At 36.1% G+C, this 15,708-nt stretch overlaps 1 protein-coding gene across 11 annotated transcripts in view; it reads right to left on the bottom strand.

Moving 5' to 3' along the window:
• Window positions 1–15,708, bottom strand: part of CASK (calcium/calmodulin dependent serine protein kinase) — a 195,396-nt gene that overhangs the window by 108,194 nt on the left and 71,494 nt on the right. For all 11 annotated transcript variants that reach the window (XM_015301649.4, XM_015301645.4, XM_025145956.3 and 8 more), the window contains exons 3-4: window positions 9,295–9,400; window positions 705–782 (exon numbers count right to left, since the gene is read on the bottom strand). In XM_015301649.4, coding sequence (XP_015157135.1) covers window positions 705–782; window positions 9,295–9,400 — 184 coding nt within the window. The remainder of the gene's footprint in view (window positions 1–704; window positions 783–9,294; window positions 9,401–15,708) is intronic.

Below are 15,708 nucleotides of genomic sequence, written 5' to 3'. Positions count from 1 at the left end.
AAACTGCCATACACTGAACCAGTAGATTCTAGGTGGTTACAGGGACACCATTACAGTCACACTGGAACAAGTTGTCCAGGGATGCAGTGGAATAACTGTCCTTGGAGGCTTTCTAGTACCAAATGGACAAAGTTCACGATCCAAATGTAGAGCTGACTCTGCCTCTACCAGGAAGTTTAAATAGACCATTTTCCAGTTTCTAAGATGTTAAAAATCTGAAGTGCCTAGAAAAGCAAATACGGAATCCCATGTGCTTTGAGTTCAATTTTCATGTCATTAGGACACGAGATTTTGCTGTCCTACAATTTTATACTCATTTTGATATTAGTTTCTCTGGTAAGTGAAAAGTTGAACTGACTACATATGAAATCATAAAAAAGAAGGGTCCAACTAGCACAACCAATAAAAGTCACACCTGTTAGGCCAAGTCACCAAATGCCAACATAGGATCCATAAAAAGACATAGACGGAGAATTAGATATTGGATGTAAAATACTACTTTATTCAATATTCTCACCCAAATATAAAATTATTAAAGACAAAATGTTCTGAAATTCTTTTATTATGCTAGTTATTGTAACAAACATTCAGATTTGGAAACAGAATTATTTATAGTATTCCTACTTTTAGCTATTTGATTTGCAACAATATAGTTCATTTTCTTCCATTCATCCTGTGGGATTAATTAAAATTAGAACACATACCTGGCTACAGCCTCGCTGTACACAAATCCAGCATCTGCTCTCTTCACAATTTCAAAACACAGATCTGCTCCATCCATACTGCAGGTAGAAATAGGGAAAAGTGCTTAAGACATATAACTATAATCAGTTACACAAAAATGCTTAGAAATCAATTGATTCCACTTATATAAACCTTACATAAAAAATTCTGGATATATGTGCAGTGTATTATTAAATAAAATGGCATTTGAAAGGTTATCTAATACAATCCGGCTTGCCACAGGTTAATTTTTTCATTTCCCTCAGGTCACTCAAAACTTTATTAGCAAAACCAAACATTTCTCCTATTGCTTAAACTGCTCACTGAACAAGCAGAGGAGATGGAAGGGAGATGCTCTGTACAAGGTGGCTCTGCAGGTTAACAATTAAAGCATTAGAGTATGTTTACTGCACTCCTAAAAGCATCACGAGAGCAACTCCAATCAAAGACTGTATTTACATAAATTCTTAATCAAACTGTATTTTAAATGGTGACTATCAAAAATATTCCAGAAATGTAGTATAGTCTTCCCAGTTATCATTCCCGTACGGATAATTAAGAATCAAGATAATTAACACCTCACAGCGTCCATGAAGTTACTTGAAAATGTGACAACACAAATACTATATTACTAACTCTGACAACTGCCTGTAGTCTTTCTGATGATCTAACTTCCCAAACTGAGTAGTGTAATGATTGTAGATTCAAGTATATTATTTTTACAGTCCTTAGGCTAAAATCAGACTACTTCTCTAAAACCAAAGCAGCTTGATGCAGTGTAACAGTCTTCCTTTTCCTTCTCCTGTAAGTAACATACAGCAGATGCATATCCTGGAACGTTCATTGCTTGATGGGGCAAAGGAAGAGTAAGAAAAGTTAACGTGAATAATCAAATCATGTACTGCAGTTTACACTGAACATGGTATTGCAGGAATGTAAAATGTAACATTGGTCATTTTCAGTCATAGAATCATAGGTTTCTGAAGGACAGGGACCCATAAGGATCATTGACTGCAGCTCCCAGCTCCACACAGCACTACTCAAAATTCAGTCTTCTCACACCTTCCCTTTTTTCTCTCTACCAAAGACTCAAGGAGGGGAAAAAAAAAAAAAAAAAAAAAAAAAGCTGAACTCATAAGGCATCTAGAAAGCCACATTATCAAGGCTGTTTCAGAATGCCAACATAACAGTACTTTTGCTCTGTTACACACCTGCAACGCAATGGTTCACGCTACGCAAATAGCATGCAGAAGCTTACATTCCCAAATACACCCACAAAATAGGCCCATGCAGTAGAGTACTAACTACAATACAGACTGGTGGCATTTTCAGTAGGCAGAAGCATTTCCTTAGCCAGTTATTTCAGCATGTGATATCATCTTCTGAGCTAATGGACTCCACAAACTGTTTACCAAACAATGATTGCACATCGCTACATCAATATATTCCTCTCTAGTACTTCTTCCTTTCTTCCTGAATTTCACAAAGCTTGTGTGTGTACATAGCTACCTAATATCACTCAGACAATATAGTGTGCAGTGCTATGCACAGTATCATATAGCAGTAACAGGGTCAGGTTCAACGATACTGCAAAACTATATTTAGCTCACAGACAAAAAAAACACCTCACATCAACCTCCTTGTCAGCCCTTTCTTACAACAATTTATTCCAGCCAGATGGGAAATAAAACTGAAACCTGAGCAATGCCTTGTACTACAAAGCATATGAAGTGTACAATTAACTGCAATTATGAGGTGTTATTTTCATGAAGCAGCAAAACGTTTCAGAAGACTACTGTCTCTCTGACGTGCTAGGAACTACTGATCATTAAACAGACAAGACTGTTGTTCCTTTACACTAACTTTTCTTTTAAACAAGGTGCTTTACAATCAGAATGGTCTTTTAACACATAGAATCATAGAATCACTCAGGTTGCAAAAGACCTTAAAGATCATCGAGTCCAACCATGAACCAACCATATTACCCTAACTCTAACAATCCTCCGCTAAATCATGTCCCTCAGCACCACAATCAAATGGTTTTTAAACACATCCAGGGATGATGACTCAACCACCTGCCTGGGGAGCCCATTCCCGTGCTTAACAACCCTTTCTGTGAAGAAGTTTTTCCTCATATCCAACCTAAACTTACCCTGGCGCAACTTGAGGCCATTTCCCCTCATCCTGTCACCAGTGATAAGAGATTTAATTACTCTTGGAAATAGTTACGTTCAAAGTGAAAATTAAAGGAAAAATAACCTTGGTCCACCAATCCAGTCTATCCAGGTCCCTCTGTAGTGCCCTTCTCCCCTCAGGCAGATCAACACTCCCTCTCAACTTGGTGTCGTCTGCAAACTTACTGAGGGTGCACTCAATCCCCTCATCAAGATCATTAATAAACATGTTAAATAGAAATGGCCCCAGTACTGAGCCTGGTGTATTTCCACCTCCCATGAATACATACCAGTATGCTTCATTTACAGCTTTTAATTGTAGGTGGCAGTTTCGCCTCCTCTCCCCCTTCCCCAGTATATTTTTTTCAATTCATTTAAACTATGGTGATATTCAAAACAGCTACAGACTATCAGTGGTAATGTTTTAAAGTGACAAACTTAATTTTATGAATAAATGTTTCTTCATATAAACATAGATCTTGTATCACCCCAGAGTTGTTGAATTTTATCTGAAAATCTTATGAAAATGTGCAGAGGAGGTTGCAAAGACAGGAGTCAGCCTCAGTTATGAAACAAACAACACCACAGAAAATTCAGTCCATTAACAGACTAACAACTCAGCAATATCAAAACCACTTTTTTTGCTGCAGAAACTGAAGGATATATGTGACACATTAAGCTTCTGAGATATTTGATGAACTGAAAATCCAGGAAACACTAAGGCATTTTAATGCATATCAGCATTAGGCATGTGGAAACTGTAGCAGTAAAATGAAATAAAAAACTGATCTCAATTAAAACCCATTAAAATAGACACAAAATGATAAACATTGAAGATAGAAGCTGAAGATGCTGAAAATATTCGTGAAGTGATGAAACTACAGCACGCACAATCTGAAAGAGAATCAGTCAGTACCAGTAGAGGGCACTCAGGAAGCTATGTAAACCAACTTGGACAATCTCTGGTATTCACACTGAAAGGGAAAGATATAGCAGCTCTGAACAGTGAGCTAGTAGACATCTTCCCAGAACAACACATCTGAACTGTTTCAGGTAACAGTACCAACAATGTCCCTCAATTTCCCATACCTTACTGTTGATTTTTCCATAGTTTTAACAGGGTTCAGACATGGTTTGGATGAATGTTTCTTTCAATAGCTTTGATCAGTGCTAGTATACACCTACAGTGCCTTCCTACTATGCTGCGCAAATCCAAAGAGTTGCAGCCTGCCCAGCAAGTTTACTCCTGAATCATGTTCAATGCCAAACTCTGCTCTGAAGCTTTGAAGAGCAGATAGAATACTCCAGAGTTCTGTATTTTAATACTGAAGTATGACAGATTTGCATTTGCAGACAACCTAGTAACATATAGCCTACAAATGTATTTATAGTTACTCTAGTAAGAATAACAAAAAAAGGACATATAACAAAGTACTCACTCAGTTACATTCAATTCATATATAATAGTGTAGAAGGTGATCTTAAAAGGATTAAGTAATTTTAAATAGGCATCCTTAGAAACAATTTACTACCAGTGTTTTCATAGTAATGGTCAAACCTGATGATTAAGCAGCAGAAAAGAAAGGACATACGCATTGTTAAAGAAATGCTGGGTTTCGTGTTGGTGGTAGTACAAAAGAATTACTGTACTTCACTTGAAATCTTTAATCCAGACTTTAATCTCATGTGAAAATCTCCATGTCAGCCAGTATCATGGGCCAGACAAAAATACTTTACAGAAACACTGTGTGAATAACTTCAGGTTTATGTAAACTCTTGAAAATACAAGGATACGCTTCAAAATTTTATAATGACTTCTATCAGTTAAGCTTGCTTAGAAGTGAGTAGTCTGAAGCTTTTGCTAAAATAATACAACTTAAAAATCAATAGCCTGTAATAATTAAAGTTACAGTAAATGCTAAAATTTCAATGCATCAGTGTCTCAATGCACCAGATTTTCAGTTTCTCTGCCAAATTTTGTTACTTACTAGAAAAGAACCAAAAATCCATCCAAGATAAGTAACCTCTAATGTTTAAGGCTTGTCTTGTCACCAGGAAAACCTGCACAGACTATTGTTATGGGATCAGAACTGTTGAACTCTGGTTTTCTGTTAACTTCTGTCCATCAGATGAATGACATCAACAAATATCAAGGAAAGGTGAAATGAAAACCTGATATAGCTTTCTTCAAGCCTAAGCTACCTTTACAGTCTCCCATCACTTCCTTTGACTGTAATCAGTAACTACTTCAAAGATCATCACTGAAGAAAACAAAATGGCATACTCAGACCAGGCAAATGACTAAACTTTGTGTTCACAAGAAACCAAGCTACAATATACTGAAAATGTGCACCACATCACTAAGTGACAAAAAATTACCTGTCTTTATGTGAAAGAGTTTGATGCCCAGAATACTTTGTGCAATTCGATTGTCTTAAGGCATTTGAAATTGTGGTTAGTCAATTTGGGCTCCTCTTCTGCCCACAGGGAAAACCTGCATGTGTAGAGATGCCTCAGACTTAACTGCTCAACAACTAACGCTATGACAGGCGTAGTTAGAGAATGTCTAAATTAATGGCTTCTCTAAGTGTATTTTGAGCATTTGGCCTGAACTTTAGATTTAGAAGCACATGAAACGTTATTTTTCCTTCTGTAATCTCAGAAACCTATTTTGACGTGAAAAAATGTAGAACTTTATTTTTATTTTTAACTTTTAAAAGTTAACATTCAAGTTAACATTCTTGTTTTTATCCTAGATCATGTATTATGAAAGTACGGAAAAATAAAGTTACAGTAAAGCTGTATAAAAGATGAAGGACTACAGGTGAGACTACATTTAAAAGTAAAACTAGAACAGCAATCCTAACAGGGTGAAGTGAAATAATGAAAACAAGTTTTCACTCCATAAGCTAAGAAGCTGTTCTATTTCACAGTACTGTAACAAAGCAGAATAGATAGAAGTTCCGTCTTATTTTTTTCTTAATGCTTCAACAAAGCAGCATGATTCAATGTTAGCAATCATAATTTAAATGCTCATTAGCATATGCTTATCATAAACCCAAGTAACTGTAAGCATTTAAAATTACTGCTTTTATGAATTTGAGATTTTAAAAATCAAGCATTTTTACATGCGTTAGCTAAATGAAACGGCATAGTTATATGTATGTAAATATATATCCAGCCTAACTGCAAAGTTAAGTGAGATTAACGTCCCAAGAGACAAATCTTAGAATACACCATCAAAAGCACAGCACAACACCTATGCACAGTGGTAAGAGAATATTATGTAAATTATAGAATCATACAATCCTTAGAGTTGGAAGGGACATTTAAAGGCCATCTAGTCCAACCTCCCTGCAATGAGCAGAGACTACATCATCTATATCAGATTGCTCAGAGACCCGTCTAGTCTGGCCTTGAAAGTCTTCAGGGATGAGGCTTCCAACCCATATCTGGGCAACCTGTGCCAGCATCTCATCTAAATGACCAGATATTAAATATCTGGAATTCACTCTGGAATATTACATCTGAGCTTTTCAGTATGAAAGGTAAATACTATCAGTTCACATACACCGAGTATACTGAACTGCAGACTGTATTTGTAAATCTAGAACATGGTTTTCAGACACTTCAAATGGAGTATTTTCATTGTTTTAAAAACATTGAAGGCAGCTCACCCTTCTTAAAGTACTCTTGTTGATAAAGAGCAATGGTCATTAGAGAAACTAATAAGCAACAGAATACAAAAGCCAAAGCAATACTTAAATTCCAAATACAAATAGTGTTTACTACCATGTTCACAAACTACACAGCAAATGGTATTATGTGACAGGGACAGCACTGACTGGAATATTACAATATTAGAAAAATATGAAAGAAAATAGATTTCCTATTCTCCCGATTTCATAAATCATAACTTGAAGATTACTTTCATGGTTTTAGATGCTATAAAATGTTTAATGTACTTCCATTGACTACACATTGTATTAGGTAAAAGATCAGAGCTAACTTGAGATTCATTGTGCATCACTTGCTACAAAACTGTCAGCAAATAGCACCGCAGAATGGGAAAGAAATTTGCATTGTATGGGAAGGACTAGAGCCAGCCAAGTGTTAGGTGTAAGGCCTCTCTAGAGCCTCCTTCATCAGACAGGAGAGTCCACTGCCCTTCTGGGGAGCAACAGAGGGGCGTCTGGGAAACAATCTGGCACAGGCACATTATCCCTCTTTTAATGTGCAATAACATATACATACTTTAATAATTTTACTTTAATAGTAAGGGTTTTTGAGATAGCATCTGGTTCTTACTCTGCACATCTATCATGGTCAACTGCTTCTTTGTGATTTATTACAGTTTTACCTAACAGCTAATGGGGACGTACTGGTGACATGTGATGGCTCCGTTCAAAAGAGCACGTGAATTTGTGTATGAACGCTGTTAAAACTTCCTTTATTCTGTTAAATGTAATTGCTACTGCTCACACTCTACAATTCTCCTATGAATTATGACTTTTTAAAATCCACTTATTTTAACAAAAGTTTTAAAAATTGGGCACAGATAGTATTTTTTTTTTTTGCCCAAGCAGTACTATTTCTTACTTTTATTAGACACACTATTTGTCTGCTTATTTAACTTGAACCTTTTCATAACTATAGATCGTACAAATGTTCAGGGTCATTTTAGCAGCTACTCCATGCAGCCTTCATGAAGCAGTAGCTGACCTATGTATCATGTATTGCAACTGGTGGCACAAAGTTTTAGGTTTAATTATTGCATTCGGTTCATGTGCTGGCCCTGAATTAATTTTCGTGCAAAGAACCTGCCAGTCCACAATTTGTCATTGGGTGGGCTTCTGTCTCCACTGTAGTGCAATGCTGTCATCCTCTTCTTTGTCATTTCAGAATCACTAGCCATCAATAAAATATACCGTATTACCTTAGACAGAACTTAGCTGCAAAGTAGTTAAGCTTGTTATAATAACAGCAGAATGAACAGGAAGCAGTATGAGGAAAAATAAGTCATGCACAAATACACAGATGCTTTTTTTCTAACTACAAATTTGTTATTATGGTCATAATTACACAGTATGTCACTCTATCAGATTTGGACAATGCAGCCTTACTTCACTAAAAACATAGTCCTCTGCCAAATCACTTTACCAAAGCAACCCCTCCAGCATAACACACATTGTGCCCACAACTCTTCCATTCCCTCCTACATTTTTAGAACAGGTGTTCCTACTATCTCATTTTCTACCACTGTTTGTTACAAAAGATTGATGCCTAGTAGTGTTCAGGAAAGACAAGCACATATGAGATGCAAAAAAAAATATCGTTCTTGAAATAACTTCCACTTATATTTCTTTCTTTCATGTGGCCTGAAGTCAGGTACAGTATTGGTGTAGTAACTCTCATTGTTCAGACCTGCTTTTTATGTATACAAACATAAATTAAGTTTGTCATTAAAAAATAATTAGTTTTTATCTCATATTTCTAAGCTCCTGGCATGGTAAACAGAAACAAAACCTATTTTCCATTTTAAAACCCTGTTAATTGTCAGAGGATGTCTCCTCAAGGTGTACATCATTTCATAATAGGATAAGGAAAGCCTCTTGGTCCATGTTTTGTGATAAAATAAAAAAGTCAGTACTGAAGCAGAACTTATAGAGATGAAAGAAAAAACAATTATTTCAAAAAATCATATGTTTATAACATTATCTAAAAAGATAGCAGATTTTTCAAGCAACAACTTTCAGCTTTACACCAATTTTTTGCTCTTACCACCTAACTTCCTCTGTACCTCAGCAGTAAAACTAACATGCGCAAATTATTCTTAAAGTGCATATCTCAAGTCAAATTCTTTATCTAGGGAACATGTCAATTCAACCTAACACACGGGGCATGACGTGGTTTGCTCCAACATATGAAGGTCAAATGCATCAGAAAACAGAAGGCAAGAAGAGAAATTGAGGTGGTATTATTCCGTATGCCCACAGACTGATAATATATATAAGGGGAACAGAACAATAAGAGCTGGCAGGTAAAAGAAGAGAAGGAAAACTGAATATGGAAGATGCACAAGTTAGCCTTCCGCACGTCTAGTTTTGTCCTTCATGCAATCACTTTTAACTCATTGTCTTGCGCACCATCCTATGGATGTGGCAGCCAGAAATGAACAGCAGGTCTGTCCTTAAAAAGCCACTGAGAAAACTAGTATTACCCACTCAGACACCTGGACAGTTTCTTTTTTGTTTGTGTGACCACTTGTATATGGCTGAAAAGACTATTTTCACAGCACTCAGTACTTCTGAGCTGGAAAACAAGCAGGTGGAAGCAGACATACTTTAAGGACTATATTTAGTAAATGACAACAAAGTAAGCAAAGAGAGAAACTTACAACTCAAAAACCATATAAAGCATTCCATCTGAGCTGTATGTCTCCAACAGTTCAACAATATGAGGATGCTTCAGCATGTGACAAATACTGGCTTCCCTCTTCAGATCTGTGGAAGATAATAAATTAGTATATTAGCTGTATATTCAAGCTGTTGGATATGAAATAAAAAAAAAAAGAAAATTTAGCAATCAGAATATAATATTTGGAAAGATATACAACTCTGAAATGTATAATATATTATTTAATCTTTACAAATAACACGTTTGAGATTATATTTAAGTGTTCTCCTTCAGAATGGTTAAACAACTCACATAGATCTCAAAAGGTAAAAAATAAATAAATAAACCTTAATCATCTTTCCTGATTTGACCAGTTAATTAAAGATCTAGATCATAATCTGAAGAACTGTATTGTAATAAGTTCACTTCAAATACACATAAATACATGTATGTATATATACACATACATGTATATACACACCTGTGTGTATATATGTTGTTTTCATCCTAAATACCCTGTATCACTACAAAATGAACTTCAAATACATAAGACAAGTTCTTTCAACACACTACAGTAAGAACTATTAAAATTCGGAGATCTCAAGTCCAATCCCTTTGCTTAAAGCAAGGCCTGGTCCAGCTGGGTTTTGCACACCTCCATGAATGGAGACTCTACAGCCTGCAACTTGTACTTAAGTCTGATTACTGTTAAACTGAAAAATATGTTTTCTTATATTTAAATTTCCTGCACTCCTTTCAAGATTAAAAAAGAAAATCTCACTGTATGAAATTACACTGACATAAATTTTAATCAACATTCACTAGCTTGCATCTCTGTTGTAAATAAGAGGTAGAAAAGCAAAAACAATGGAGAATAAAGAGCAGAAACCATTGTAATGTCTCTCTACGCTTGAGAGATTTTGTTTTTGATCAAACAACACCCTTACGTCCTCTGAGCACAAATCAATCCTTTTTCTATTATAGAATGAAAAAAACCCAACAAACAGCATGGAATTAATTTTCTTTCTTCTTTAATGAAAATATTTGATATCTGCATTATTTAATCTTCCTGAAACAATATTTCTTCTTTTAACTTACCATCAGTATTCTAGAAAATTACCAAAATCTTAAATGAAGTCTTGATGATAATGTGGAAGAAAAGAAAATATCAGTCTGTAGTCTGAAGCAGATACTTTACTTTTCACTTTTCGTACAATTTTTTGTTATTGGAGAAACACTTCCAAATATATCTATAGGAAATACAGTTTCTTGATACGAAACTGTTTCAGTGATGCAAATGGTATTTCAAGAAAGAAATTCACATACACAGAGGTGAAATTCTATCATCTATGAAAGCAGCTGTCTTCAAGTCTTTCATTATCTAAAGATACTCAATACCTCAGTTTTTACATCACAGTTATGCAGAGGAACTACTAATACCATTCTATACGATTCCCTTCCATCACTCTTAGGAATCTAACACTAAACGATTACCAGCTCCTTGTCTAGACAGTGAGGTTCTTCTCATCTTTCACTGAATTACACATCCAGTCTTTCCTAAGCAGAAGCACAAGTAAAAGAACTGATGGATGGTTTAAGAGAACAGTGATTCTGTGAATGACTATAATCGCCAGAAAATATGGCAATTTTATTTTGTCTTAGTGTCTAAGGATGTTAGCAGTACCACACTTCACCATGGTATCCGATTCCTATTTTTATACAGAAAGTGAAAATCCAACAGGAAATAACAGAAAATTCTGCTTTATTTATGGGTAAAAATTGTGTTCGAAACAGTTTATTTTAGTTGTTTACTCTATTAATTTATTGTGCTGTCTATATATATTTACACGGGAAGGAGATCTATGAGGAAGCAAATAACACATGCTGCAATTTACCTCATTCATCTGTGTAATATTCCACCAGTGAAACAACTGCTTACTGACTGAGCAACAGCAACAGAGGAAGGAGAAGCAGAATGTGGAAAATACAATTTCTGAGCATGAAAGCAAATGAACAGAGGTCACAGAACAAGGCTTTGGTAAGACTACAGGGGCTTGGGGCTAAGAGCAGAACAAAGCCCTATTTTAAAACCAGCAGGAAGTTGTTTAACAAAGGACCTATTAGAGAGGAAGAAAATTAGGTACAGAGACAGACCAACACATACCACATTGATACAGAGAAGCCACAAGTCAGAAAAGGGGTGATGTATTCTGAGGTCCATCTGGACTCTGACCCAACTGTAAAAAGATGCCATGCTTAAAACAAGTAAGAAGCAAAAAGAGGAAGGAAGTCAGAAATGGTGCATACATTCATTGTTTGCACCATCATCATCTCCTCAGTCCTTTATCAAATGCTGAGTTAAATTTCAACTCCACACGCTCCTCAAGTGGTAACTGAAATCCCAAAAACCTGCAGATACTTGTTCAGTTCTGAACAGAATCTAAAACCAAGCAGAAGTTTGGGATGCAAGCACATGACCTAAGATGGCCTAAGAAAAATCCCATTATCGGTAACTTAGCATTCTGATAATCACATCAAATACTGTTTATTTCCTGTGAAGTTTTCTAAACCTCTAAGTATTTTTCCTGCTCATCCTGAGTCAAAACATGCCTTCCTCCTAACACCCAAAAAAGTTTCAGGACACCTCAAGAATCTGCCAAGAGCTTAAGCCAGCTTTAAGGGACGTGAGGTGGCACGTACCATGATGGCATACCTTATGTTTTGAATATCATCTTTCACTAATAAACAAATTTTAGTCAAACACATCTTAAGGTGAGACAAAGGACAAGCTTTAAAAATTTCTCTGACAACACCATGAAATGTTTTTACGTATTTTTAGTGCTTTGTTTAACTATGTGAGTAAACTCCTTGCTTAAAACAATTCTGTATGTTTTATACAGTGAGAATGTGATTATGTATAATAGATATGGTAGTACTAAGTTTTAAAAGGTTTTTTTTTTTGAATCAGAGAATTTATTCCTGTTTTAATCATCTATGAAAATCCACCAATTAACGTCACTGTAACTCAGTGAAGATTTCAAAACTTCCCATGGCTATAAACTGCAGATAGCAACACCACAGTTTGTGAGCTGGTTAACCATAAGCATATCCCATTTTTATTTTGGGTCAGGAACATACTCCTGAAGCACATCTCCAAGTCATTGCACCTACTATCCTTTGGTACGCATCCCAGAGAAGTTGGTGTCCACTTAAATGAGACCCAACTTAACTGAATTATGTGCTTCAGAAATGTGCTCGATGCACTCCAGTCATTCAGGCCACAAGGTCATTCTCTGAAGCATATACAATACAGATGCTAGTACCTTGGTACCAACTGCTTCAGCTCTGCAAATAAATTGGCATTAGTCTTGTAGTAGGTTAGCCTTGGTTAGCAACTAAATTCTCACCTCATGCTCACTCGTCCTCTAGTAGCAAGATGAAGGGAAGAGATCAAGAAAGCTCTCAGGTTGAGATAAAGATGGAGATACTGTTCACCAATAACTACAGTCAACAAAAAAACCCATGTGACTTAGCAAGGGTTTTTTTCATTTTTTTTCATTGACTTCATTTTTTGCAAGTAAGTCAATAAGAAAGAACCAGTGATGTTTCTGCCCCTTAGATTTTTCATTTATTTCTTGCACGGGAGAATACTTCCATCTCTCTTAAACAAAACTGCAGTGTCTTCCTATGTCAGATATGCAACAGATATCTCATTGAATGCTTACATGTCACCAAGTAATGACTCCTGGCCTCAACAAGCAGTAAAAGCTTTCCTGCTACCCCTCCCATAAACTTTGGGGTGACTAAAGCTCCACAGTAGCCAAGCTGATGTAACTGCTTGCTGTTTCTCTTTATCCCATACATGTTCTTGCCCTCTGCTCCACTGTGCAGCAGCCTAGAGCTTGTCATACCACACACCAAAGCACTTTGGTGTCTTACCACTGGCTCAGTGTTCTAGTGTGTGAAACGATCATATAGAAGCCGGCATAAAATCAAGGACTATGGAATATGGAAGAAGAAAACAAACACGACCATGAAAGCCAGCACTATGAGCTGCTTAGGATGATGCAAAACATAAGTATAAGCATACAAACACACCTTTTGCTGCGTCAACATCATATCCTATACTTCATAATCTATGTGCAGCTTCCAAACATATACAAAAAAAGAAATAAATGAACATAGCTCACAAATGGCCCTTGATAAAAACAACCTGGCAATCAACATTTACAATGACAGTGTAGATAATCAATCTTCAGTACCTTTTCTTTTAAGGCTACTGTGAAAAAAAAAGGGGGGGGAGAGGGAGGGGCGTGAGGTGGGAGAAGGGACAAAAGGGAAAATGTAGTTAACAGCTAATACTTAGAAACCAGATTGCATTTCTGATTCCATGCAGAAACCTTTGGAAATCTCAGTTTCATGGAATCAAACTTTACAGATGCTTGTTAAATTCTGAATAACTTCTTATTTCTATTCTATTTTTTCTCAGTGTTTGGAGGTAAATATAAACAAAGTAATGGACTTCCATGTTGAGCTGGATATCATCGGACACTTAAGAAGTCAGTCCTCCTCCACCTGTTCACACTCCATCAGCTATAAAGAACACAACATTGGTTCTCAAAAAACACTTCTCTCCCATGACTTCCAATACAGCCACCAGACTTGTCTAGTATCACATACCCAACAGACATGGTAAGTTAGTTTGTGCCCATGAAAGCAAAATTTCCCTTCTTTTATTCATTTCCTCATTTTTATTGAAATACAAATAAGCAATGCTTCATGTACACGATGCTCTATTTGAATAATGAATCAACTTGAACTAATAAGAAAGTGTTTAAGAATGTATGAAAGAGTATTAACAGCTGCCTATTGCAGATAATTAAACACATTTGTTTCAATTAATTAAATAATCATTCTTAGCAACTTTTTACAAAAAGCATACTATAATCTTTCTCAAGCAAGAATACACCCATATATTTTATCTGAAATTTTATATGTTCTACACCCTCAAGTTTTACTCTATAACAGCAGGTTTAATGAGGTACGAGAACAGAGGAAGAAAAGAAGAAGAGCAAGACTTCCACAACAATTTTTCTGTTTTGTTTGTATGTTTTTTAGGTGAACAGTCTGTATTCCAAAACAGTGTTAGTGGTTCTCTTGGCTGCTAAGCAGCAGTTTCAACAGCGCGTTAAAACTCAAGTAGGATTGTGATAATCTGAAGTAGTTTTATAAAACCCATAAATTAATTTAAAATGGAGGAAGGAGGGTTCCTTCCTCCTCAAGAGTTTGAACATTCAAACAGAAATGGAGGATTGAACATTCAGGAAACACTGCTGTAACATCTAAGACACTTTCTTTTTCCTATCTTTATTCTGTTTTCAATAATTAATGAAAGGAAATTAGTCACTGACTAAGATACGATCAATCACATAATGAAAGTGCATTCACTGCTGATAAATATATTACATTAAATCTCATGTTACTACCAGATATGCAGCACTGCATAAAGATCTAAAACACAACACCTTTCCAATTACCACAGACCATGTTATTACATCACAAACAGCAATTTTAAACACTTCATGAAAACACAATGAATTTTTTAACAGAGCCAAGTATAAGGGTGTGCAGCAGCTGATCCGTCAGAATGTGCTCTGGAATTTCTTAAAAAGAGAAAAGAAACCATAGTTAAAACACAAGGTGCACATCTGGTAAAAGAATGCTACATGTTTCAAGTGACAAAACGCTCAACCGCAAAGTTACAATGGCCTTTACTGAAATGTCTAAAAGCTGATCATTTCATAATCAAGTCCTATTTCTCTTTCTTCCCCAGGATTTGCAAAATTTACAGCTCCAAGTCAACATGACTGCCTACAGATTTCTCACTAGGTGGCAACACAGTTCTTACTTTGATCTGGTATGTAGCAACTAAACACAAAAGGCCTCTGCATTTATTTAGCTGTAGAGAGCTTTCAGTTTGGCCAGTCTTAAACTGCTAATCTGGTTAACAATGAATTCAGACCTAAGAATAAAAACAAATGTATTCCACCTTGAAATAATTAGGATGCAGCCAGGGCTAAGCAAGAGATGATGTAGGAGAACCTTTTCTCCTGCAAGCTTAACGAATCATTCAAAGCTGATGATTACACAGGTCGTCTCTTGCGCTGCACGCTGTGATAACTGCGTTACACAACTGTAACAAATTGAAACACAGCCTGCTGCTGTAAACCAGAAGTTTCCCCAGTAATCCACAGAACTTAACAGCGGTGTACTTACTGTTTGGAAGTCCACCGAAAAGACCTAAAATCTTAGAGCTTGCAAATAGTTTGTTGAAATCACTGGAATTTTTGCTGTTCCAAGTTTACACCAGATTATGTGTTTGTTCTCACCCCACTCCCTCCCACTCCCAGAGTTG

This window comes from Gallus gallus, chromosome 1 (assembly GCF_016699485.2).
Source record: "Gallus gallus isolate bGalGal1 chromosome 1, bGalGal1.mat.broiler.GRCg7b, whole genome shotgun sequence".
Classification (NCBI taxonomy): Eukaryota; Metazoa; Chordata; class Aves; order Galliformes; family Phasianidae; genus Gallus; species Gallus gallus.
The sequence above is the reverse complement of the archived record's forward strand: the minus strand, read 5'-3'. Positions and strand labels throughout refer to the sequence as shown.